Raw genomic sequence first — 25,029 nt, forward strand, 5'->3', positions numbered from 1 at the left:
CACGCTATAACTGCCCAGCCGTAAAATAGAATGGATGAGTTAGGAATCATTAACCAATCAACGCTTCGCATTTAGCACATTCCACTCACTGATGCGGTATAAAGGATTTAAAGCGCAAAGGACGCTTTTAGCACCAATAATAGGGCAGAGGCGGGATACTGAACCAACCACACCGAATGACTTCGCTTTAGACCAATAGTAGACTCTCTCTTGAGACGGTTTATATTAAGTTTGGGACAATTATATGAAAGCTTTTTCGATGTTTGTCCTATCCTAGGCTTAATACGAGTGACAGCTGTCCAATCAGATGCGTGGATTTTTTCTACACCATATTCGCTTTGCCACAATCTGGGCTCCTCCCCTTCGCCCTCCCCCGCTAGTATTCCCGGGTCCGCCTGAGGAATGTAAACTATTCAACATGGAGACAGCAGTCAATAAGCTGGAGGCTCTGGTAAGACGGCGGCGATAGGGTGTGTACGCGGACCCCAAGTGAGCTCGGAGCATACGGCCCGCTCGTTTGTGGCTATGCTATTTAGCTCAGGCTATGGGAGGAGCGGGGGGTGGGGGTTGCGAAGACAAATTTGATGGGGCGGATATTGCAAAACATAAATGTCAGTATGAGATGTGCAGAGAAATGTCTTTGCGTAACGCTCCAAAGAGTGGGGAAGCCTTAGAGGCCCTAATGTGGCAGCGCAGTTGCTTCATTGCGGGAATGATGGCCGCCTGAGCTGTTCGTGTAGGGCTAAACTCGCTGCCGGAGGGGCATTTTTTCCTAGTGAAATGGCGGGAGCAGAGGGCCGCCTCCCCTGGACCCTCCCATTCGAGCTTCTCGCCATTCTCTCCCTAATTCGTTTCCCTGCTCAGCTGTTTGGATCTATTCCCAGGCGCGGCTCCTGGTAACGATGCTGAAAGTTGTAGTTCGTCTATATCAATGGTTGGAGACATTCCCCATTCTATTAACGTCTTATCTGCCGCCTGCACTGGAATATCTCTTAGCTTTAACCACCCCCGCCATAACCCTGATTATGGTATATGGGGCGAATGAAATCACAAAGTACCTGTGCCACGTTAATTACATTCACACTTCACCATTTAGTCTCAACGCTGTTATATCGGAACCCACATGTGGCACCAGGGGCCTCTACCAATTGTACAGTTCTGGAGCCCTTTGATCTGCCGGAATAAATCACTGAAATAAATAACAGGGGGCCCATAGTTACACAGGGTTGAAAAAAGACCAGTGTCCATCAAGTTCAACCCATCCAAGTAAACCCAGCACACCTAACCCACACCCACCAATCTATACACTCACATAAACTATAAATAAAACCACTAATACTAACTGTAGATATTAGTATCACAATAGCCTTGGATATTATGCTTGTTCAAGAACTCATCCAGGCCCCTCTTAAAGGCATTAACAGAATCTGCCATTACCACATCTCTAGGAAGGGCATTCCACAACCTCACTGCCCCCATGTTACTTAAGTTACAGGCCCAGTAGAGCTGCCTATGGTACAGATATCTTTCCTAGGATTTTTGTGCATTGACACTAAAGTATGAGGGCTATAAAATATACTTTTAAATTTTGCACTGTAAACAGAAGCAAAAGCACCACTGAAAATATTTGACCAGTAGAAGAGTGCTAGTAATTACCACTGACGGTGAACAGTTTTTTGGAGTCCAGCGGCAGAACCTGCAGAAAAGAAATGTTCTATACATTAAAGTGGACATAACCCCAAAAATAAAATTGTCTAGTGAAAGAAAGTGTACAATAATTACACAGTTTCAATGGTTTTACCATTATTTGTAAATATTACTGTGATTCATTGACATCTGCCCATGTTGTTCTACCTTTTGAAACAATGTAACAGAACTTATCCGCATTCCCTGCAGGAAAGCTCTTTCTGCCACATTGTTTTAAGAAACAGACAAAAATTACTTGCCGTTACAAGTAAACCACCTGACATTTTGAATGTATGGGGCAAAGCTGCTTAGAATTAAGGTGGCCATACACCGTAAAATTTGCTCTTTTGACAAAGTTGTCAAACAATCATTTACCCCATATGTGCACCTTGGGTGGGCTATATCATGCTAATGCGATCATTTGGCCCTAGGGGAAATTAAAAGTCAGAGCAAGGACTGTATCAGTGAGCAGATGCAGTTCTCTATCCAACAAAAAATTAAGCCTTCCTAATCAACATCTGGGCAATTTTTGGCCAAATATTGGCCAGGGAGGTCTGTGAGAGGGCCCCATACACAGGCAGGTAAGCTGCCGAATTGGTCTGAAGGACATGAGTTGGCAGCTTAAGGGTGAAGACACACTGGGCTACTCGTAGCTGCTACTTTTTCAAGGCTACTAAACTCCAGAAAATACCCTGCCATAGACAGTAGGGAGAATTGCCTCTGCTAAAATACACATAGACACAGTTATCCGTAAATGATCAACATTGTCTATTTTAGTAGCCATGGCAAGTAGCTGCTACTAGTAGCTCTGTGTGACTTCACCCTTAATTTACCTTTAGGCAGAATTTTATTTTGTGCTTTACAGTTCACTCTGTTATGTTTTCATATGTTACTGTACATTAAACAAAGATAAATACTGCTTATAAATAGACCACGTAGGCGCATATCATACCTGAAAATGGGCATGCTCGGAGAAGGAAGCCAAGGCTTCGTAGTCCTCTAAGATGGCAGCTACAACCAAGTACAGAGGGAAAGAAAGTGTTTTCTAAATGTAATCACTTTTGGAAAAAATTAAATGTGGTGGTTCGAGCAGAAGTGTGGGTGCCTGTCTTCTGGCAAAAATAAGTTAAGTGTGAGTTTCCTTTTAAGGTTGAGATTGTAAAATTAAGCATCTATAGAACTGAAAAAAGGTAAATACAGTATATGGTTATTTTAATAACTCATCAGGCCTTTCAGCAATAAATGTATAAAAAAAATGCTGAACTCAGGACAAGCTTATGGGTATTCGACCTGTGTGCATGCACAGGGTGACATATCGAATGATGTTTTTAATATTCATCTATTGGGCAACACCATAAACTGGATAATGAGCACTGAAAGGAAAGATTTGTACATTGTATATTGTTGATGGATAACCAAAATAATGTTTTACACTGGACAGCAATAGAAACAGATCTAATTGTAAAGCTTGGAAGAAACTGGGAGTTCTACTACAACAACCGAAAAGCTTTAGTTTAGACTAAACTGCTTCAGAGCATCACTGGTGACTGTATAGAAAGAAAAAAGAATCTAACTCCGATTAGCCTTAAAGGGGTTGTTCACCTTCCAAAGTTAGTTTCATATATGAAATTATTAGTAGTACAGTTATGGGATCCTTTATCTAGAAACCCATTATCCAGAAAGCTCTGAATTACTGGAAGCCCATCTCCTATAGACTCCATTTTAATTAAATAATTCAAATGTATTTTAAAATTGATTTCCTTTTCCTTTGTAATAATAACAGTGCCTTGTACTTGATCCCAGATAAGAGATATGAATCCTTATTGGAGGCAAAACAATCCTATTAGGTTTATTTAATGTTTAAGTTAACTTTTAGTCAATTAATTTAAGTATGGAGATCCAAATTATGGAAAAAATGGATAACAGGTCATTTACCTATATTAAGCAAATAAAACAATTCTTAGTTTAAACAGGAATGTAAAAATAAAGAAATACTGCCAGTCATTAAGTAGAAGAGCCTTTACACCAAGTCACCCCCCAGGCTTGTGTAAGGAATGCACATCAAAGCTATATCACACTTGTTTGGAGTGTAAACCAGGTGCTTGTGGTAGTGCCCAAAAATCAATCCCGTGTAGGGCTAAGGTCCACAGGAGATTTTGATCAGATTTTGTTGATTAGATTTTATCTGATCTTGTCCAGCAACAGCATGAGATTTGGTAGGATCATACAAAATTCAATACCCACAGCTGTAATGTAAAGTTGGGTCAGATGGTGGGTTTTGTTCCTGCATCTACATCCGACAGTCAATGTATTTCAATGAGAAAAAAAGTCTGTCGGACACCATCAGATTTCATCTCGTCAGATAAAGACGCAGCATGCAGCATTCCGACAAGTGTGTTGTGTCAGATGAAAATCCTTTCATGAAGTTTACACATCAGATTTTTGTATCGGTCCCATCACATTTTATCCCATGCGACTATATCTGACTTGTAGGGTGCATTATGTTGATCCAACACCACCCTACAAAATCTCTAGTGGAGTTTAGTCCATATTCGTAGTTCTCATTCAACTTTAACACAAAGCATATTCTGCTTGAAATATATCTTTGGATTGTAGAGTTTTTATGTTTTTCACAACTGTGAGATACCCTTCAGGTTTATAAACATTTGCTTTTAGAACTGAAAAGCCAGAATAATGCAAATATGTCTTTATGTTGCATGCTATGCTAAGGTCATCTTTTCCTCAGTTTGCATTAAAGTGGAACTGAAATCTGATAAACTGTTTTAAAAATGGTATACCTTATACATAGGGCTTATTGTATCCAGCCAGTAAAGATCCATGCCATGCAGCCTTATGTATTTCTATTGCAACTCACTGGTGCAGCACTGAGCATGCTCTGTGTATTCTGGGCAGGTTTATTTAGCATGTTCAGAAGTTAGTTGGCCCATTGTGGCCTTGCCTTGTAATGTCATTTGCAAGGGGAAAAACAAAAACTGCATAAATTAGGAGGCACAGATCTTTACATTCACAGAGGTGTTATACACCAGGCTGGTGCAGTGACTCAGTGCACAAGGTACATCTTTTGAATATTACATTTTACTGGTTGGTCTTGTCATCTAAGAACCATACTTTAGTATATCTACTTACCATATCCAAATTATAAGTCAGGCTTTTGACACAGATATTGCATTCTATAATTAATGTTAGTAATACTCATACTACAAATCAATTTTATGTGCCTGTCCAGTGCCCTTTTTATGTTGTACTACTAGTGGTCACACACAAAAAAAGCAGTGCAATGTTAAAAGGGCATTGGCCAGGGCTACTGGCCACATTCTGACTGGATATAGTAATGCAATTAATTTTTCTTTCCAGCTAGTCTCTCAGTTGGTGGGCTAAGCCCTGCAGTCCTGCTTCGCTTACTGTCACCTGATTTTGGGAGCTTGTTCTGCTAATGTGTGCTCTGACTTTATTGCACTACTGTACTATACAGCTAGCAGTGCAATAGTATTGTCAAAGCATCTGCAAGCAGAAGATCCTCACATAACAAGCCAGAGGAGTTGTCTGTAGGCAAATGTAAATATAAAAATAACAATATATGTGTATGTTTGGTCACAAGATAAAACTTGGTGAATTTTGTTAAGTATGTTTTATCAGCTGCTAACTAGGCTAAATCTGTTGGGTCTATGGCATACAGGCCAGATGCCAGGTACTTTGCCTGCTATGCTTTTTGGCACATGGGAAAAGGCCCTAAAATTGCTCCTTTCTGCCTACAGTGTTGAAGAGCAGTTTTATGAAAATACTAGCTCTTCCACCTAAAATGTCTCACACAAATTTTAGGCTGTCCAGCAGCCATGCTGACAGGTACTATTTAAGGTACAATAGCACATAAGGGGATTTGTTTGCCATGGGAAATCTGAGCTACCAGCTGGTGGCAAATCTCCTGAAAATACCTTGACCCCTGGATCCATTACAGTCGATGCATGCAGTCCCAGGTAATTCCAGAGATTTTAATGGAACTGGATGGCAAGCAATTTTTCAAGAGATTTTTTGCCCATGGTTAGCACAGATTTCCTGCAGGTGACAAATCTGCTCATCAATCTTTTTTGCATTTTTAGCAATTGGGATCACTATATAAAGTGTTTATGTATCAGTTCTAATGGATCCAAATGGCAAGGTACTTTCCCCTCAAGTGGCAAATTCCTGCACGTGCCATTTCCCATGGCAGGGGGTGATTTTGAAAGTATAGCCACACATCCAGAAATGTGGTGGGCAAAATATCTGAAATCAACAACATTTGGGATAAACCTTAAAATTAGTATGAAGCTTAGGTTATGTGTATATGGGGGTGAGAGTTCCAGAGCACTTTACATGGTGTTTGTATTTTCTCCCTGTGCCTGATTTGATTTTCTCTTAGTTCTGCAGTTTCCTCCCACGCAACAGAAACCTACAGGTTAACTGATACATGATGAAATTGACCGTGTCGGCTGTAATGCACTGCATAATTATGATTAGCTTTCTTTTTTTTTTTTTTTTTTTAAATAATAATAATAAAGTCCTAACTAGATTGTGAGCAGGGCCTTTGCTTTCAGTTGTTCCTGTTGTGTGTTTGTATGTTGCCATTAATGTATAGCACTGTGTAAAATGTTGGCTCATGATAAATTAATTTGATTAGGAACCTTTTTGGAATATTAAGTTCAGTATGGGGGGGGGGCATACCCAATGCAAACTATGAATTTAAATAATGCACATACTGTGCTACCTGTTTTTGTTTATGTATTTAGTTCATGGTGTCAGCTGGTGTCAAGCTATTGATAAATTTTGACAGCAGAATTTTATCGATTTCAGTTTCAAAAAGCCGAATCAGACTTGGATTACATTGAACAAAAGCTGGAGTTTGAGATAAGAAAAAGTCTTCCAGAAGATGCATCTGTACAGGTAATCAGTCCAGTTTTAGTATAGCAATAGGCAGTCATCTGCAGACCTCTGTGATATATGTGCATGGAATAATAAAAAAGGAGCCCAGTGGTGAAGGTTCAATTTAAAAGTAAGTGGAATATGTTGGCTGTTACTTAGAGTACCCCTCTCCTTGTCCTAGTGACTGTTATCCTAAAAATTTAATAAGTAATCTAGTATTAATCATATATATTCCTGTTTGTTACACTGCATTTTAACTTCTAATCACTAGTTTACTGAGTTCATGATGAGAAGCTTTGTGTTATCCTAACCCCCCTCCCTGCCTGACATGATTGTGCACATCAGGATTGTTACAGCTGGGGCACGCATGTTGCTTCAGTGTACAAATGCAAAGTACACAGGGCTACTTACCAGGAGGTTGCAAAACCGTGACAACTTGTCAACTCTAAGACTGCGTAGAGTTGCTGTAAATATATCCCAATTCTATGGCACACCAGCACTATCCTTAGGTTACTTTTAGGACAGACTTTAGGATTCCATTGGGGATACCTTTATGATGGTTTATTTTTTGCTAGGATTGCAGTTTGCTGTTACATAGAGAAATATGCAAGACATTTGTGCTCATCTAACATAGCTAGAGGACATATATTTTGTAATATTTTAATGTTTCCGTGGCCTTGTGCAATTATTGTTTTGAAACCACTTGGCTCAAGGATACAGAGTGAGTTCTCGCTGGTCCTTAATTTGTAATTCAACAACCAGTTAGATTTATAATAACCTCCTCAGGCAGCCCATCTATTGTGCACAGCAAGTCAAGTTTAAACTTGCCATTGTGATAGCTGACAAGACACATTGGTTAAGCAGTTTTAAAAGTTGTCGGTGTAGTCTGAAGATGATACTTTTTGATGTTGTATGAGCTGGATTTAAAATCACCACAGAAGTATCAAAGTTATAATTTAGCAAATAAAGCTATGATGGATGATTAATATTATCTTACTAGCACTACTCTTTGACCTGCTTAGAAGTTGCTAGTTTAAAGGGGAAGTTCACCTTTACAAAAGCTGCCTTTCTTACATTAAGGCAGATTTACCAAAATTTGAGATGAGAGTTTATCATGGAAAAACTCGCCAATTTCTATTAATTCCTATGGTATTTTTAAGTCTGTGATAAACTCTCTCATATTTTCATAAATCTGCCCCTACATGTGTAATGTAAACCATAATACTGAATATACCCTGAACCTTTAATAAAAATAGTGTTCAGTTTTTAAGATAATCGCCTCCTATATGTCTGCATCACAAACACCTAGACACAGAGAAGATTGTCAGTGTCACAAAACTGGTTTGCATGAGCCTTCTGCGTCGGTAGTAGCTAGAATTCATTGAAAGCATAGTTTGCTTTGTGCCGGCTGTGTGCACTTGTTTCAGTGGTACAATCTCCCTGCCGCTTTCCAATTATGAGAATGTCCCATCCCTGATTGTATCATGTTCTTTGCATGTTTATTGTGCCCTCCAATAACCTCTACTCTTGCTGTGTAACAGCAATCTACACCAGTCATCCTGATACCAATTTTCCATTCCTTTGGTCATTTTATTTTTAGTGACAGAATTGTGCACCAGTAACAGCTTCTCCAACTGACAACGCTGCAACCAGTCAATAAAAAGTAAGGGCAAAGAGGTGGTTCATGAAGAAAGAACACAGGTGACCTGATGTGGAACCCCCCCCCTCACTTAAATTCAAGAGGTCCCACAAGGTAGACAGGTTTTCCAAAAGAATGTTAAAGTACTAAACTTTAGTACATGTTTAAATGATGCTTAAACTGAATGTAAACATGTCATAACCATATATATATATATATATATATATATATATATATATATATATATATATATATATATATATATATATATATATATATATATATATATATATAATATGCAGTTTTAAAACCAAGGTGAACATCCCCTTTAAAAGTATGCTTTATGGAACAAACATATAATTAGTACACTAGAGATCCAAGAGTAGTGTGTGTGTGTGTATATGTATGTCTATATACAGATAAAGGTAGATGCAAATCTCAAGGCTTCTATTAATATCACTGCTGCAAAGTGAAGCATAGAAAACATAAGAAAGTTAAAGAAGTCAGAATATTACTAACCTATTACTTTAAAATGATTTAATTAAACTTTTTTTTCTCCTCTAGTGGTCTGCTGCTCCACCTTTATTTTTGTGCACTTCCAACCCTCTGGGCTTGTACAGCCTGATGAAAGATGTGTAATTGCAGGGTTAATTGACAGTCTCTTCATTCTTAAATATAAATCTTTATATGGCCACAGGACATACACGTCTGGCCTTTTAAAACACTAAATACCCCATTAACAGGTGTTTGATTGTAAAGTATACTTTCTTGCATGTCATTTATTTGCCTATTGGTGGCTGAACCTAAAGTTGGATAACCAGGCCTCTATGCTAGAAGCAGCCACATCAAGATCCTTTATAGCAAAGAGGAACAGTCCTTTTAATTTCCTATGTTATATGCAAACTAAATAAAAACTAAAAAAAAAAATATAATTATTAGGAATGCACTGAATCCAGGATTTGACCTCTCGTCATGATTTGGATTGGGCCAAATCCAAGTGCAGGGCCAAACCAAATGCTTAAAATCACGTGACTTTTTGTCACATAAATATTGGATTTGGTTCGGTATTTAGAGGAATCTTTTATGAAGGCCGCATCGCAAAAAAGTGGATTCGGTGCATCCCTAGTAATATTTTACAGGGCATCTGAATATTGGAAAAATAGAATGTCGCACAATGAAATAAACTCTGATTCTCAGTAAACTTGCAATTAACCTTAAAAATGCTGAATGATTTTAAACGAATTGCTACTGAAAGCAGTGTCTGTATGCTCCCTTTCTGTTCTATACATTGTTGTGCCTAACTCCTTAAAGGAGAAGGAAAGGCTACATAAGAGTTAATCTCAGGCTGGAGGCTTACCATCCGTTGTCTCAAAGGTGCCCTTAAGTCTCCCCATATCTCCATGGTTTAGAAGAACAGAAGCCAAAACGGAAACAAAACCTAGGAGCTGTGTGAAAAAAGTTCCCATGATCCCTCGCTCATGGCCAGACTTGAGGACTTGGAACGGAAGGGGCACATGCGCAGGTGTCTGTTCTGTGGGCGCGCACAAGCAGGCGCGCTCCCCATCAATCACATCTCCTGAGCCGGCCAGAGGTTCGGGCGTGCCTATGCTGCTGGGATCTGTTATGAGGCGCGCCCACGCTAGGGGGGAGGGAAGTATGCGCATGCACAGAGAAGCACGCGCACCTAGGCTGGGGGAGGGAGGAAGCTTGCGCATGCACAGTACAGACGCCGAAGGAAAGGAAGTGGGCATACAACTTCCAAGATGGCCACGCCATTCTTTAGATAGAGCTGAAACTTTAAAGTAAGATTTTTCTTATTTTTCTTACTATAATTGAGCCCAAAGTGTAGCGTTTTTCTTTATCAATACTAGCACTATGTAATGGTAACATTTATAAACTTTGCCTTTCCCTCTCTTTCCAGTGTTTCAATCAGCTCTCCTCTAGCCAAAACTCCAGTTCACACAATTCACAACGTCTGTAATTAACAGATCTGAAAAAGTATGCAATCCATCACAGTTACAGCTATTTAGGGGCCATTAATTCTTAATTATTTGTACTTTAACATCCTAAAATTTTTCTTATGCCTTTTTAGGAAAATCCTGTCAAATTATTGGAACAGTTGGCAACAGTGAAATCAAGGTTCAAATCTTTATCGGCCCAGCTGGAAACAATTGCAGCTGACCAGCAAAAATCAGTAGACAGTATTCAAGCAACTATTGGCAACACTTTGAAAATCGTGCAACACTTACAACAACAAACTGATTTTCAGGTAATTTTTCTTTTAAAGGAGAAAGAAAGGTAACAAGCTAAGTAAGCTTTATCAGAAAGGTCTATGTAAATACAGCCATAAGCACTCACAAAAACGCTGCACTGAGTTCTGTCAAAAGATTTGTTGTCTGTTTTCCTCTGCCAGAGACACACAGCTCTCTCCTCTCTCCTGCTCCCCCCTCCCTCAAGAATGCTAAGAACTCACCCCCCCTTAGGAATGTGGATCTGAGCCAATCAGCAGGAAGCTGACTCATAGGCTTACAAACTGAGCATGTACACCGGTCTTGCTCTTGGTGCAGGAGCGAGGCATTATGGGAACTTTCTTTACACAGCTTTGCGTTTTTTCTTCCTTTTTGGCTTCTGATCATCTGAATGGGAGAAATATGGGGAGACTTAAGGGCACTATTAAGAGAACTGAAGGTATGCCTGCAACTTGAGATTAACACTTTATTAGCCTTTCCTTCACCTTTAAATAATAGTTTGCTGACCATTTTAAAAATTTTGTTCAAATATTATGTTAATCTATTTCAGTTGCTATTTCCCATCCAGTTATACCAAATTATCAAAGTCTTTCTATACTCAGCACATGACTATATCTAACACTTTTTTAAAAATATTTATTAATTTTTATTTCAAGTAAAAAATTGAAATTCCTTAACACAACTAAGCGTATAGATGTGCACTCATAAAGATATTGGTGATTCATTCAACTTTACTTCAGATATAATTAAATAGAGGGAAAATTTATTTTACCAATACTACACAGAACCAAGACGGACTAGACAGGCTCTCTGTTTTAAGTCGGATAAGCTTAATATTGACAAATTGCCCAAAAATCAGTGTGTTCAAGAAGAAAAGCAACCAAATTTAGTTGTCCTATGATTTTCTCAATTCCATGTACCGATTATAAGGCAGCTTATACACAGGTTTTGCATGTTACAGAAACATGTTACTAATCTTATATATATTTTTTTTTTACTAATCTTATTTTTTATTCATGTCAATAATGGGGAGCCACAGATAATGCAGGGTTGTACCTCGAAGAGCCAGTTTGATTCTAGTTAAAATTGTGAAGCTGGGCTTGTCATTCTCTAGTTGAAAATATCTCCATGGCGTAAAACATCTGCAGTGCTCCATGACATAAGCCTGTACATGTGGCTCAGAATTGGTTTTTAATGAAGTAATGGTACACAAGCTACCTATATAACCTGCATGTTTCTGAGCATTTAGAGCAACCTTTGACCCTTATTGTATGGAGAGACTGCTAACCGTGACATTAACTTACTAAAGAAGTGCATTTATTAAATTCTAGTAGCAAAACCAACTACCTTTTACTAAACTGAGGTCAGCTGAGAACAAAAATATTGTGGCAGTTGCAATTTTTCCTAAAATGAATGTAAAATTTAATTCCATATATTGCTATTATCATCTGCAAACTTTGGGCAGGAACAATTTTCTATAATGCATGTAGTTCCATATTTTTAGTCCCTATGTACTATTTTTTTTTTAGTACTATTAGTACTATTTTTTAGTACTATGTGCATTTATAAAATGTAGGAATCAAATTTATGCTTATAATGTCTGCAAACCGCTGGGTACAAATGGAGCAGACTTTAGTAGGGGTGTGGGCCAGGTGTTTCAGTAAGGTTTGCTGTGTCCAGGGTTAGACTGGTGGGTGCAAGGCTCACCAGGGCTTCTGCCTTGGGCCCCTGCTCCCCCCAATGGACGCAGCCTTCACACACCTCCCCGCAGGCCTGTCCGTCCCCCTCCCCCAAGTGAGTGTAAATGAAACTTAACTTGCAGCGTGTAGGGGGAGGGAGGCAGGAGGATCAGTGGAGTGCCTACAGTGATCGGGTCTGGTCTGGGCCGGTCCGACCCTGGCTGGGTCTGTGTTGTAATTGTGCTTTTAGAATGAGAAAATTCAAATAATGAATCTTATGTTTTTTAAATCCGTTGTAATGGACAACTATTTATTCCTAAGCTAATGTGCACAATCACTGATGCTGTTTTATTTTGTAAAATATTTAAAATTTGATTTTTATATGTTACCTTTACCATTAGGTGTCACCTTTCTCTCAAGAAGAGCTTTGTGCGCTTCAACAGTTAGAAAACCTAGCAATGAAAGGAGGAAGTGTGCAGTGAACAAGGTAATGATAAAGGTAAATAAAACAAAAAGATCAGTCACCTGGTCTTTATTTTGTCTCTGCTGTTTTTTCTCAGGGAATTGCTTGATAACAAGACCTTTTGCGTACGGTAGTATTTTTCCCCCACTGAGAAAAGCCAGTGAAACAAATGTGGACAGACCACTGTGTAATCCCATTTGTTATCCTGAAACCAGTTCTTTAGAAAGCTCCAAAATAGGGTATCCTATCATATTTCCTGTACAGGTATAGGACCTGTTATCCAGAATGCTTGGGACCAAGGGTATTCTGGATAAGGGGTCTTTCTGTAATTTGGACCTTCATACCTTAAGTCTACTAAGAAATCAATAAAACATTAATTAAACCCAATAGGATTTATTTTACATCCAGTATGGATTAATTATATATTAGTTGGGATCAAATACAAAGCACTGTTTTATTTTTACATAGAAAAAGGAAATCAATTTTAAAAATATGAATTATTTTATTAAAATGGGGTCTATGGGAGATGGGCTTTCCGTAATTCAGAGCTTTCTGGATATCTGGTTTCTGGATAAGGGATCCCATACCTGTACTGCATAAGACAAGGAAAACCTTGGCAGTGGTGGTGGGGGGTGCCTAACATTTAGTCCCAGAGTGAATTGTGGGTTTCTGCAGTTTTTTGTGATTTATGATTACTGAATATACATAGACTATTTGTCAAATTTTTACTAGGGAAAAACTGTACTGCACTCATGCTGCCTTGGATAGCAAAGAGATTTCCCCTTTTTTCCCCCTAACTCTTTTCTGTAAAGAACCTGCTCACTAAGTAGCATTCACTTGGTGGCATTCATTACCTAAAGCCACTTCTGAATTCCTCGTTGCTGCAGGAATTTGTCATGTTATGATCGGTTGTTAAAAACACACAGGTTCTATTCTACACACCTGCAGTAACCCGTAGCAACCAATCAGCAAATAGCTTTCATTGTTCTCGATAAAATCAAATAATGTATATTATTGATTGTATGCATTATTACTTAAATTTAGAATCTGTGTAAGTAAATACACTCATCTTCTGTAAAAATCCTAATGAAAAATAACATCTTAACTAGAAATAGTTAAGCTTTTGTTTGTTACTTCTAAGTTTTTGTTCGGTCTTCTCTTCCAGAACATCTGAAGGCACTGGCCGATTCACAAAATGGATATTGATGATAAAGCAAACCAGTATCACCCCAAATAACCAGTATAACTCATGTAAACCTTGTAATTTAAATTGTATTAGGTGTTCTTTATTTGTAAATATTTAAGAGCCTATTTAAGCTGTATAAATTATGTTCTACTTTCAAACAAGGTGTCTTGTCTCAAGATGTGTTTTTATCTGTGTACACAATTTTCTTTGTATATTAGTTATACAGTAGGAAACATTGATTCGGTATCTCCTTCATAGTTTACTTGAAGGCCTTCCAGGAAGGAGCTGCATCCACTATGTGACGATCAATTGATCGAGTCTAGCCTGACTCCTTCCTATACAGAAAGAAGGCTAGGCTCAATCAATTGATCGTTGCATAGTGGTTGCTGCTAATTTTAGTGTTACTTTTCCTTTAAGAAGAACTTTGCTTTTGGGTCTATTGTGTAAAGTCTTGTCAGTCTCGGGGTTAAACATCAATTGGGAATCTAAAGTAACTAAACAGCATGATAACAAGTAAACTGCCACTAATTTGGGGAGGGACCACAGGTTCTATTTTTATTAACTCAGAAGAACCTGTTAAAGGAACAGTAACACCAAAATATGAAAGGGGGGGGCAAACAAGCTGTCGAATCTGTCTGAAGGACCCGAATTGGCAGCTGAAATCTGCCCGTATATGGCCACCTTTAGTTTAAAAACATGAATCTTTTCCATAACCTGCCAGTAAATATTTATGCTATATGCAGGAACTGGAAAATTCTGTGGTCTTGTGCTATATTAACTAGTTTACTGGCTTAAGGGGGAAAGAGAAGAGGATCCATGGATTGTATCATCTGGTACTGACAAGTCTTCTGTCCTTACTTATCTGCTCCTGCTGCTGTTATATTGCTGTGGTAATTGGTGAGTTCTGAGACCTCTAGGCATGCAGAAGATCACAAGAGGGTGTAAAGGTTGTGAAGCTCCTACTATGCAAAATAAACACATTAAACTCAAAACCATAAACTAAATTGTAAGTATAACATCCCTATTGTACAAAGCATATTTTAAAGGAGAAGGAAAGGTACAAACTAAGTAAGCTTTATCAGAAAGGTCTATGTAAATACAGCCATAAGCACTTGCAGAAAGCTGCGCTGAGTCCTCCATCAAAAGAGACACAAGATTTCTTGCCTTCTTTTGTGTATCAGACATCCTCTCTCAGAAAAATCCTTCATTCCAGGACCAGAGTCTGTGCAGCTGTCTCACTTCTCCTGCTCCTCCCTCTCATAAGAACTCACTCCCCCCCACCCCCATCAAAATGTGTGATCTATGATAACAGCAGTACAAAAGCTACGGACACCAAGCTAAATGGCAGCTGCTATCTTTAACAAATGGAGGGAGCTTCTAGGGCTCTATTCTCAGGTATGGTAAAGCTTTCTGCAGAATAAATATAGCGTTCTAGCTTGCACTAATGTGGCTAATATATTGGCATGTAAAATTTCCTTCTTTAACCACACAAAGAAATGCTTAATACGCCTGTCACTGTCACTACTGTTGACCGATGATTTTTGGCCCATTTGAGCATTTTCAGATTGAAAATCACCTGGCACATGCAATTTCTGCCATCATTAAGTGTGCCATAAACCTTGGGACATTTTAATTCAAGATATTCGAATTTGTAAACTTCAAAATTCGAGCTTTTTTAATCTCGCAAGTTTACTACATTACTACATGCAACTTTATTTGATTTAGAAAAACAAATTTGAATTCACAAACTCGAAAATTGATAAATAATCCCATAATTTTTAGTAATGACAGCCTAACCATAATCACAATGTGCCAAGGCATTCACCAAGGATGTCTATCTTTCCTCCTATTCAATTTAACAAAAGACCTCATACTCAGAATCTAGATGAACTAGAACTTTTTAGGACATATCTTGATTTAATTAAACATCTTCCCAGTGTCCAATCCCCAGGACCTGATGGTTTTAGTCAGTGTTGGACTGGCCCACTAGGATATCAGGAAAACTCCTGGGGGGCCCATGTGTCAGTGGGCCCTCTTGCTTCTAACTATTTGCTGGAATTGGACTGATCCATCAGGATACAAGGAAAACTCCTGGTGGCCTGCTTCATGGTCATTCCTTATTCCTGTATGAGAACAAAGAGACTAGGGAATTAATGAGCAAAGGAGGAATAATAGTTTAGAGAGTGGGCCTGTGGTCCAAGGTTTTCTGGTGGCCCCCTCACATCTCAGTCCGACTCTAAATTTCTAAATAACTCTAAATTTCCCCATCATGTTAAACATTTACAAATCTTCCCAAATTAATGAAAACACTGAAAATCCTACCCACTGTGATTTTAAAATATTGGCTAGTCTCCTCCAAAGGAAGATTTAGTCACTGAACATCAATTATGTTTTGTACATGACACACTCTATCAAAGGTATTCAAGCAGCTATAGCAGCAACAACTGCAATGACAAAATCATACTGATGATAAATTGTATACATTTATCTTACATATTGGAGTACAGAGTGTTTGGACACTTTCTAAAATTATAAATAAAAGATATACACCAACCCTCAAACCACGTTAAGGGGGAGATTTATCAAAGTATGTTTTTTTTTTTCACAATTCAAATTTTTTAGGGCTAAAACATTGAGGTATGAGTATTAGGTTTCATCGCACTCACTAGCCTATTGTCATGTCTTTGCTCCAGTTATCCATTATTTAACTTTTTTTTTTTTTGAAGTAACAAAGTCTCAAAAATGCATCATTCAGAGGGGACATACAACATTTTTATAATCACCCTCATCATATATTCAATAATAAATAACATGATTTAAATTTGGGCTAAAATTATTGTTATCTCTAAAAATGACACTTTTATTGGCCCTTCCCATAGATCTTCATGTTACAAATGTGTGGGGACCCTGTCCTAATTGTCCTGCCCCATAAGCATAGTTAGATGTGAGCAGCCACTGGTAAGGATACTGTTTACACAGCCCTCCATTCTCCAAATTGCTCAAGGATGCCTCCTGGGCTACTGTGGCATAATGTCACAGTTGGCCAACTTTTCAGTGTGATCTGTAGGGGGAGGGCCCTTGGTAGTCTTGCCACCTGGCCGGTATTTTACCTACCTGGTGAAAATTATGCTTTATGCCAATATTATTAATAGGGAAGATAGATAACAATATAGTAAAGCAGGTATTTTTGCCAGAAAAGGTGGCAACCTTAGGCACTGCCCCCCCTACAGTAGTTTGACTGCATAATAAAGGCTTTAGATGGCCATACACAATACTGGCAATTACATTGCTGATAAATTTGTAATTCCCTCCCGGCCCTAGCTGGTGATTTAACAGCTAGGCTGGTCAAATATCTGCAGGGTGGTGACCCTAAATCGGGTGAAGATAAATTAATTTGGCAGTCTTAATGTGTATGGCCATCTTAAGACTTTGGGGTTTGTAATACACTACTAATCCCTCCCATCCCTGACCCACTCTGCTGCTGCATTCCCCCTTTGAAGGATTGTCCTGCCTATGCCCCACTCATTTCACCACCCCGTGTAACATCACCTCCTAGTCCCCCCACCCGAAGGCCAATTACAAAAAAGGTGACAACTCTAGCGTGATTTTACCACCTTTATTCTGGTCCACATTGGCCTGATCCTCTCACTTGGAATACTATTTACTTGTGCCCCTGGCCTGCACACTTAAAACCTTATTCAAACCAATTTTACCTTTCCTTTGTAGTTAATCATAGCAGGCCACCCCCAGTTTATTTAAGACACTGTCCAGACCTTGTACATCACTGCTCACTGGAAACCCTACCCTTACTCCCCCACGCAATTTTCCCCCTGGTAACATGCAACGTACTGCTCTGAGGCAAGGTTCTCATCTCACCTTTACTTATGGCAGACGTGGCACATGGGAGGCACTCAGGGGTGGCCAATATATAGGTAAATATGTTGCCAACTCGGTCTGTGGGTCTGAATTTGCAGCTTAGGCTGCCTCTGCATGGCCAGCTTTATGTAATAAGCATCACCTCATCTATGTGGCTGTATTTTGCAGCAACTGTTTTGTAGCAAGCAGTGTGATGACAAAGTGGATTTTGTTTTGTAGACACAAGCTTAAAAAGAAAATATAGAAGCTATTCGATCTAAACAGCATTTCGTCCTAATTCTATCTGGTCTAAAATTCTGCCATGGTTTCAGTGCAATCCAATAGGCAATTTATTAACAAATACGAAACACACTTAAAAATCCTAGTAGTCTAAACTACTGGGCCACGTACTGTATGTTTTTCAAAGTATTTATACTATTTTGCTCTTTTTTATCGACGCATTTACCAATCACTGACATCCTAACCCGCCAACTAAATGGAAGGTAGTGAGAAATAGACGTGAACATAAATGAGAATTGCTGATTGGCTGCGAGACTTGACGTTTCCGTGCAGCTCCGAGCGCAGTGACGTAGTTGTCACCGCCTCCCTCCCCATCTTTTCAGTGCGGCGTCGCTGGTTTCTGAGTAACAAGCCCCGAATAAAGATGGCGGCTGCTGGTTCCAGTGTTATAAATGACTGCTGTTAATTACCTTCCTATTTTAATTTAATACAGGCATAAGTTGTCTTGAATGTTCAGCCGCGGTCTGACCGCTAGTCTTTGTGTCCATCTGCCCCCCTCGTCTCCCTTCACTCTCCCGGCTGCTGCATGTCTGCAGCTGAAAGGGGGCGTTTTACTGATCATTTTCTGACTTGTCTGTGCAGCACCGTCAGGTACCTGACCTACTTCAGGTCCAGGAAGAAATCCCTGCACTACTGCAAGATCAAAGAGCCCAAACTGGAGGAGATGGATGAGCAAAGCGTGGAGGTGAGAGAGGAGGGGGAGAGCTCTGGCAATCAGAATTGTCACATATGTAGGGTTACCAGACCACCCTATACATTTTGGTGTGTCCTTCTTCCAAAATATCTGTCAATTGCATTTAACAATTGTGAGTGGGGTTTTGTACCCTGGTTTTGGGGCTATTTTTATATTAGATGCTGAAGTTTATTATTGCTCTTAATTTAGTATTCAGGAGGGATATTAAGATTAGAAGGTGTCTGTCTCCATGGTCCCAAAAATAAGGTTGGGCCCCTGAAAAAGATCCTCCATATAAGCAAATACACTTGTAAGTGTAAAATGTATCACTTCAAAAATTCTCAAAATTCTTCATGCAAGTAACATACTTAGATACATTTTATCAAAAAATCAAGTGGGGTACCAAATTTAGTTATTCATATAATAATTGCAAATAGAGTAGAACCCCTGTTTTATGTGTTTGGTGTACATTCAGGGAAATGTATTATATATATATTGGGGGGACCACACAAGAAGAAAAAAGGAAAAAATCCCAGTGTAAAATGAGGGACAACTTCAAATCAGGGTATGTCAGATTGAGGTTTCACTATAATGTATCTCATCATTAAGAGCTCCGTTTCCTAAAATGGTATAAAAAAAATAGAACACCGTTGGAAACCAGAAATCCTGTGTGCTTGTTTAAAAATGTTACCTTCTCTCCTATTATTCAGTATGGAGCTTTCAGTTTAACCCATGTGCATTGTATACTACTTCCAGTTCCGCATGTAACGTGCATGCCCTGCCCAAACACTGTAAAACCCCCATTTTACATTGTCCAGGTAAAATGGTGTAAAATCAGCCAAATGCATTATACATTTTATATTAGTGGGACCTCAAAGTGTAAAATGAGGAAAAAATTTAATTTAGGGTAAGTGAAATAACAATTTTTTATTTTTTTTGGTCTTGATGTGCATGGCTCTGTCATCTTATATATTTCCTTGTCATCTACACCAGGGCAAGTTGGACAGGACTGTTCCTCAGTGTTATATATTGTCTTATTTGTGTTTTGAACTGGGCTTTACATACAAACTTTGTCCCATTATAGTTACACAGCACATTTTTAAACACATACAATTCAGTATGGTCATAACTAAATGCCAGGGAAACTCTTAAGACCCCAAAAATTCTGCTTTTCACATTTGGTAATGTTGACCATACAAAGTTTAGTATTGACTGGTGAGTCTGTTATGCCTTTGTGTGCATATTAATGGTATGTATATGGGGTCAAAACTATGGTTTCCTTAGCTTATTACTGATTGAAAAAATCTGTTATGAGGGCACATCAGAATGTGGGTGTGCTCTACTCCCAAAAGGTTCAAGATGTCCCCTGTGTGATCTTATCATTGGGCCACATCAGTTTATATTGGCCAACTAAAATTGGTAAAGATTCTGTATACTGGCATGGTCCCCAAACAAACTAATCTGCCTTTGTATGACCAACTTTATTGTGGTAGTGGACTCCTCCTATTTTTGTGTATATTTTTTGTTAAAATCAGTCCGTGACTTCCTCTTGAATTGAATGGTTGGTTTTATTTGCTTATTTTCTTTAATACCTGTCCAGACATATCATTACAAACGTTATCTTCACAAGAATATTTGTTGTAATTACATTTTGTCATTTGGTGTATGGGAGTGAGTAGCAAAAAGTGTGATGACTTTACATGAGTGTTAAAGCTTGTTCCAAAATTTTATTTATTAAAGTTTGGTTAATACTGAACAGCAACATTTTTCTTTATAGTTAGCCTGTGTAAACCTGTCATAATAGGAATGACTTTGTTTTGCCTAATGCTTGGACACCTGTAAACACTTGTGAAAACCTAAATCAGATGCTCCAATAATTACATGTTATCACAGTCAAACATTAGCCATTATGCTAACCCAACAGAAGCATGTAAAAATTAAGTACATTTTAAAGGGAAAAAATGGGTAATCCCTGGGGTAGTAATGATTAACTCAGACCCCAGGTCAACAGCTGGTCTGGGCTGTGCTCAAGCAAAGTAGAGTAAATTCAGAAATGTTGGGAGTCTGTTGCAGTTTTATTTCTCTAATTATTGCAACAGAAAGACCATCTGCATTCCCTAAAGGGTATACTAGAATGCCATTCCTGGTGGTAGCAGCCAGCTACCAGCACATAATCATATTCTTTCATCTGCAGTAGAATTGGCTGCTGTTAAGAATTTCACTGCCACTGCAGTTGATAGGTTTAACACTGATATTGATTTTCTCTGTGTAGCAGGTCAAGTGCAAGTATGGGACCCATTAACCAGAAAGTTCCGAATTACGGAAAAGGCCATCTACCATAGACTCCATTTTAAGGAAATAATTCAGATTTTTACAAAATATTTCATTTTTCTCTGTAATAACAAAACAGTACCTTGTACTTGATCCCAACTAAGATATAATTAATACTTATTAGAGGCAAAACAATCCTATTGGGTTATTTAATGTTTAAATGATTGTTTAGCAGACTTAAGGTAGGGAGATCCAAACTACGGAAAGACCCCTTATCTGGAAAATCCCAGGTCCCAAGCATTCTGGATAACAGGTCCCATACATGTAACATATATATGTAATCAATTTCATAAAAGTTTATAAACTAAATGTTGCCATTATTTACTTTTATTATGGAAGGATTACATAGTATGCAGGGATAAAGGTTTTTGTTTGACAGTGTTCGTTTTAAGCAAGGGGAGCAGTGAGGTTACAACCCACTCTAACTGAATGATTGAAACATTTGTACTCAGTAAGTTTGGATGCACTGGATCCCAGGCTCATTACTGGGCTCCCTGCAATTTTAAATATTGATGCATTACAGAGTTACAATATTAAAGCACAAACAACATTATGAATTTCTTTAGACTGTGAATCTGTTAATAGTTTGGGTTTGTAAGCCTGGTTGGCGTTGTTTGTTGTCCTGTGTCCCTCATATTGCTATTGTGTCATCTAACAATAATCGTTGCTGTGTTTGCAGATTAGCAACAATCCTAACAAGTGTGTTGTCTGGAAACAGATAACTGGCTAATAATAAGAATTTAGTTTAGACATTCAGCTGTAATGTAAAACCTTATGGTCTGCAGGTTAAAAAAGGTGATTTGTCTATATGTGTATGTATATCTTTCTAAATCATCATTTATTTATATATCGGCAAGTTATCAAGCGCTTTTCTTTACTAGCACATGAGCTTACAATTTAAAGCGTTATGGAACATTTAAAACAAAAGGATTAGTCATTCTCTATTAGTTGACTTCTGATCAGTCAAGATGCACTGAATATGCTTCTCTAAACAGGTAGGGGTTTTAGTGAGTGTTCGAAAGGAAGGGGGGGATTTGTTATGTCGTTTCAGGGAGTTCCAGAGACAGACAAGTTTGAGAGAAGTTTTGCAGTTGGGATTGGATGAAGTGATTAGTGTTAAAGAGAGGCAAGGCAAGGAGACACAACATAGGTTGTATGAAGGTTTATGTTGAGATCAGAGCTGATGTGTAAATACTGCCCTAGACTCTGAATAAAAAATATAGTAATAGAAGTAGTAGGCAGCATCACACACAAAATAACCATAAATTTATCCAAAATTCATAAAAGCCATCTTTTGATAAAGTGACCAATGAACACATTATGAGGGAGGAGTTCTGAGACTATGTAGCACTGAGATACCTCTGCCCTTTTGGTATGTGCACTTTGTATATATTTATGATTGTTTTGTGCACCAAATAAACGTCTTGGCTACTGCCTATTATTTGAGTCTAGCAGTATATATTATATGTGTGTGTGTATATGTTTGCAAAAGTTTAAATGGTACTGAAGTGTTCACCTAAATAAATTACGGTATGTACCTTTCACTTTTTAAGACGTTCCATCAATGCGCCTTGTTTGATATAGAGTACATTGTTATGTTGTGTAGTAACTTGCCATTTGCATGTGTAAACTAGAATTGTCTGTACTGTAGTTTATGACAAATTTTGATAAGATTAGTATAGATATAGGCTTTGAGGAGGGCTTGTAGCCATTTATCACTGTATCTAGACAGGAAAAATGGAAGCCTGTATAATAATCTACACAAATGTAAGAGCCATTAAATAGACAGTTTGATCTATTTGCTGGTTAAGCTGGCCATACATGCAGCGATAATATTGTACGAAACCTTGTTTCGTGCGATATTCGGCACACGTATGGCAACTCGGCGAGGCAACCGATATCGCAGAAGGTTACGGATATCGGTCAACTCGCCGATCGGGCGGGTTAAAAGATTTTGATCGGGCGCCATTGAAGGTGCCTGAGCAAAATCTACCTTCAGGGCTGAATCAGCAGAAGGAGGTAGAAATCCTATTGTTTCTACCTCCATATCTGACGATTCATCCCTGAACGTCAGTGGAACGATCTTTCGTGCGACCGATGGTCGCACAAAAGCTTTATCAGATATCACAAACACAGCTAATCTTCTTGGCTAATAGTGCTATGGAGCTTTTAACTAGTGCTGGGCGGTATACTGCCATATACCGAATACCGTTTTTTAAAAAAAAAACTGATATTCATTTTTTAAATACCCCCATACCGGTGTAGTTCGTTTTGCACCCCGTGCGTACGTGACATCAGTACGCACGGGCGCCCCGTTCGTACTGCCGTCAGTACGCAACAGAAGCGACACGGACCGCATCGCTGGCCATACCACCCAGCTTAGAACCCACCAAGCTGAAAACCCACCCAACCAAGCTGAAAATCCCTCAAAATACCCTCAAATCCACCACCTTCCTTTTACTTTGCACCATGCACCCTTGTATTTCACCCCACAGCATCCAATCACTCCACCTTGCCCAGACAATGCCAGTAATACACTCAGGCCCGGATTTGTGGAGAGGCCACAAAGGCCCGGGCCTAGGGCGGCAGAAATCTGGGGGCGGCATGCCGCCCTGCCGCACTAAAATCCCACTGGTCCGTATGCAACTTTGGCCGACCGTGCATGCGTGCCCGCAACCCTACCCCCCGCGTTCTTCGCACATTGCGCATGCGCACGCTCTTCGCACGCATTGCGCATGCGCACTCGGGGGGAGGGGGCGTGCGACTGGGGGTGGCCTAGGGGCGGCCGGTTTAGAAATCCGGCCCTGAATACACTAAGGTTTCACATAAACTCCTAACAAGACAGAATTTATCTGCAATGTCTGAATAAAATTCATAGTAAATATATACAAATGACAGGGATATGTGTAAATTCATTTATTTAAATTAAAGAAACCCCCCCCACACTGGAGACAAATTCTTATACTGAAAGCTTGCATCTCAGAGTTAATCGCCTCCAAACTTGAATTCACTGTGTTCGTACTCATTCAGCCTTGGGATGTGGATCTTGCTTAGTATAGCACATTTCTAAGAGCGTTCTGTGGCCACCAAAAAAAATACCGTCAAATACTGTGACACCGATATAATTTTGAAAAATCCCGTGATATAAATTTTTGGTCATACCGCCCAGCACTACTTTTAACTGCATAATGTGTCATCTGAGGTATCTGTAGTGAGGTCTCATGGTATTTACTTCTAGTCCCATGTGTTATGAAGATGCTTCTCAGACCAGTTACGCCAAAAAAGATTTTTTATATGCAGTTTATATATTATGTACTACTATTATGTACTTGTCCTGCACTGGTACAAACTGTTTGTTTGGAGGAGCACTACATTAATTCATATAAATAAGTTCTGCTGTAGTAATGGGACAGCCATTTTAGTTGTAACAGACAATAAGGCACTGTTGCATAGCAAGGAAAGTTGCCTAATATCCCTGTTTTATTCTGTTTTTAATCTATACAATAGAACCCAGATATTACATTTTCAGAACTGATGCTGATTTTTCATGGTCCCATAAAGGCAAATTGAGTTTTTGTGTTCCTGGATTTTGTGTTTCCCACATAATTGGGGGTCTATTCTACCTCTAAATGTGCATTTAGTTAGGAGATTTATGTTTTATGTTTCTCTTGTGAGACCCCTTAAATCCAAATGTAGATTTAATGTGGATAAGACTTAAAATTGTATTCAGTGGGATAAAAAGCAACTAAACAAATCATCATTTCTAAAGCAGATGTAGTTATTGTTTCTGTCAGGGCTGTAATATGAACAGCCAGTTTGCTAAATCTGCATACTGAGAGATTCCTTTTTAAATTTATTGAGCTGGTAAACAAATAATGACCAAGCAACCGTTTGTGCAATGCACTCCATTAACTATTGTATGTATGCTTGATCATATTTAAGAAAAATACCCTCTGGGGGTAACAGAATTTATATGTTCAGTGTGTTTACTCCAGTGGACTAAAGTTGGCCATACACTATAAGATCTGCTCGATTGGCAACCTAATGGATC

At 38.8% G+C, this 25,029-nt stretch overlaps 3 protein-coding genes and 2 non-coding genes across 14 annotated transcripts in view; 4 read left to right on the plus strand and 1 right to left on the minus strand.

The window, feature by feature from the left end:
• The window catches only part of prr11 (proline rich 11), a 19,916-nt gene extending 19,738 nt beyond the window's left edge, over positions 1-178 (minus strand). Inside the window, exon 1 of the mRNA XM_004911672.4 lies at positions 90-178. The gene's annotated coding sequence lies outside the window, so the exon portion shown is untranslated. The remainder of the gene's footprint in view (positions 1-89) is intronic.
• ska2 (spindle and kinetochore associated complex subunit 2) lies at positions 107-13,980 on the plus strand. Of its 8 annotated transcripts, none has more exons than XR_001169931.3 (7): positions 346-451; positions 6,535-6,624; positions 8,204-8,356; positions 10,164-10,240; positions 10,335-10,511; positions 12,572-12,669; positions 13,799-13,980. XR_001169931.3 is itself a non-coding variant. In XM_004911670.3 (5 exons), the coding sequence occupies exons 1-4, from the start codon at positions 308-310 to the stop codon at positions 12,650-12,652; spliced, it is 492 nt and encodes a 163-aa protein (XP_004911727.1). In that variant the 5' UTR covers positions 107-307; the 3' UTR covers positions 12,653-12,669; positions 13,799-13,980. The 8 variants fall into 8 exon arrangements, 2 of the variants coding, with proteins under 2 accessions (XP_004911727.1, XP_004911728.1); XR_001169934.3 differs by having other exon boundaries at positions 12,572-12,657; XR_001924068.2 differs by having other exon boundaries at positions 8,204-8,266.
• mir130a (microRNA mir-130a) lies at positions 4,926-5,008 on the plus strand. Its single transcript, NR_049575.1, has one exon. It is a non-coding gene; the product is annotated as a microRNA mir-130a (primary transcript).
• On the plus strand, positions 5,135-5,218 carry mir301-1 (microRNA mir-301-1). Its single transcript, NR_049620.1, has one exon. It is a non-coding gene; the product is annotated as a microRNA mir-301-1 (primary transcript).
• Positions 13,981-18,265: 4,285 nt separating the features above from the next.
• trim37 (tripartite motif containing 37) overlaps positions 18,266-25,029 on the plus strand; it is a 46,723-nt gene continuing 39,959 nt past the window's right edge. Inside the window, exon 1 of one of the 3 annotated variants that reach the window (XM_012956216.3) lies at positions 18,266-18,659. In XM_012956216.3, the coding sequence (XP_012811670.1) occupies positions 18,501-18,659 (159 nt within the window). In that variant the 5' untranslated portion in view covers positions 18,266-18,500. 3 annotated transcript variants of the gene reach the window in all.

The sequence above is a fragment of the Xenopus tropicalis genome, chromosome 2 (genome assembly GCF_000004195.4).
Source record: "Xenopus tropicalis strain Nigerian chromosome 2, UCB_Xtro_10.0, whole genome shotgun sequence".
In the NCBI taxonomy this organism is placed as follows: domain Eukaryota; kingdom Metazoa; phylum Chordata; class Amphibia; order Anura; family Pipidae; genus Xenopus; species Xenopus tropicalis.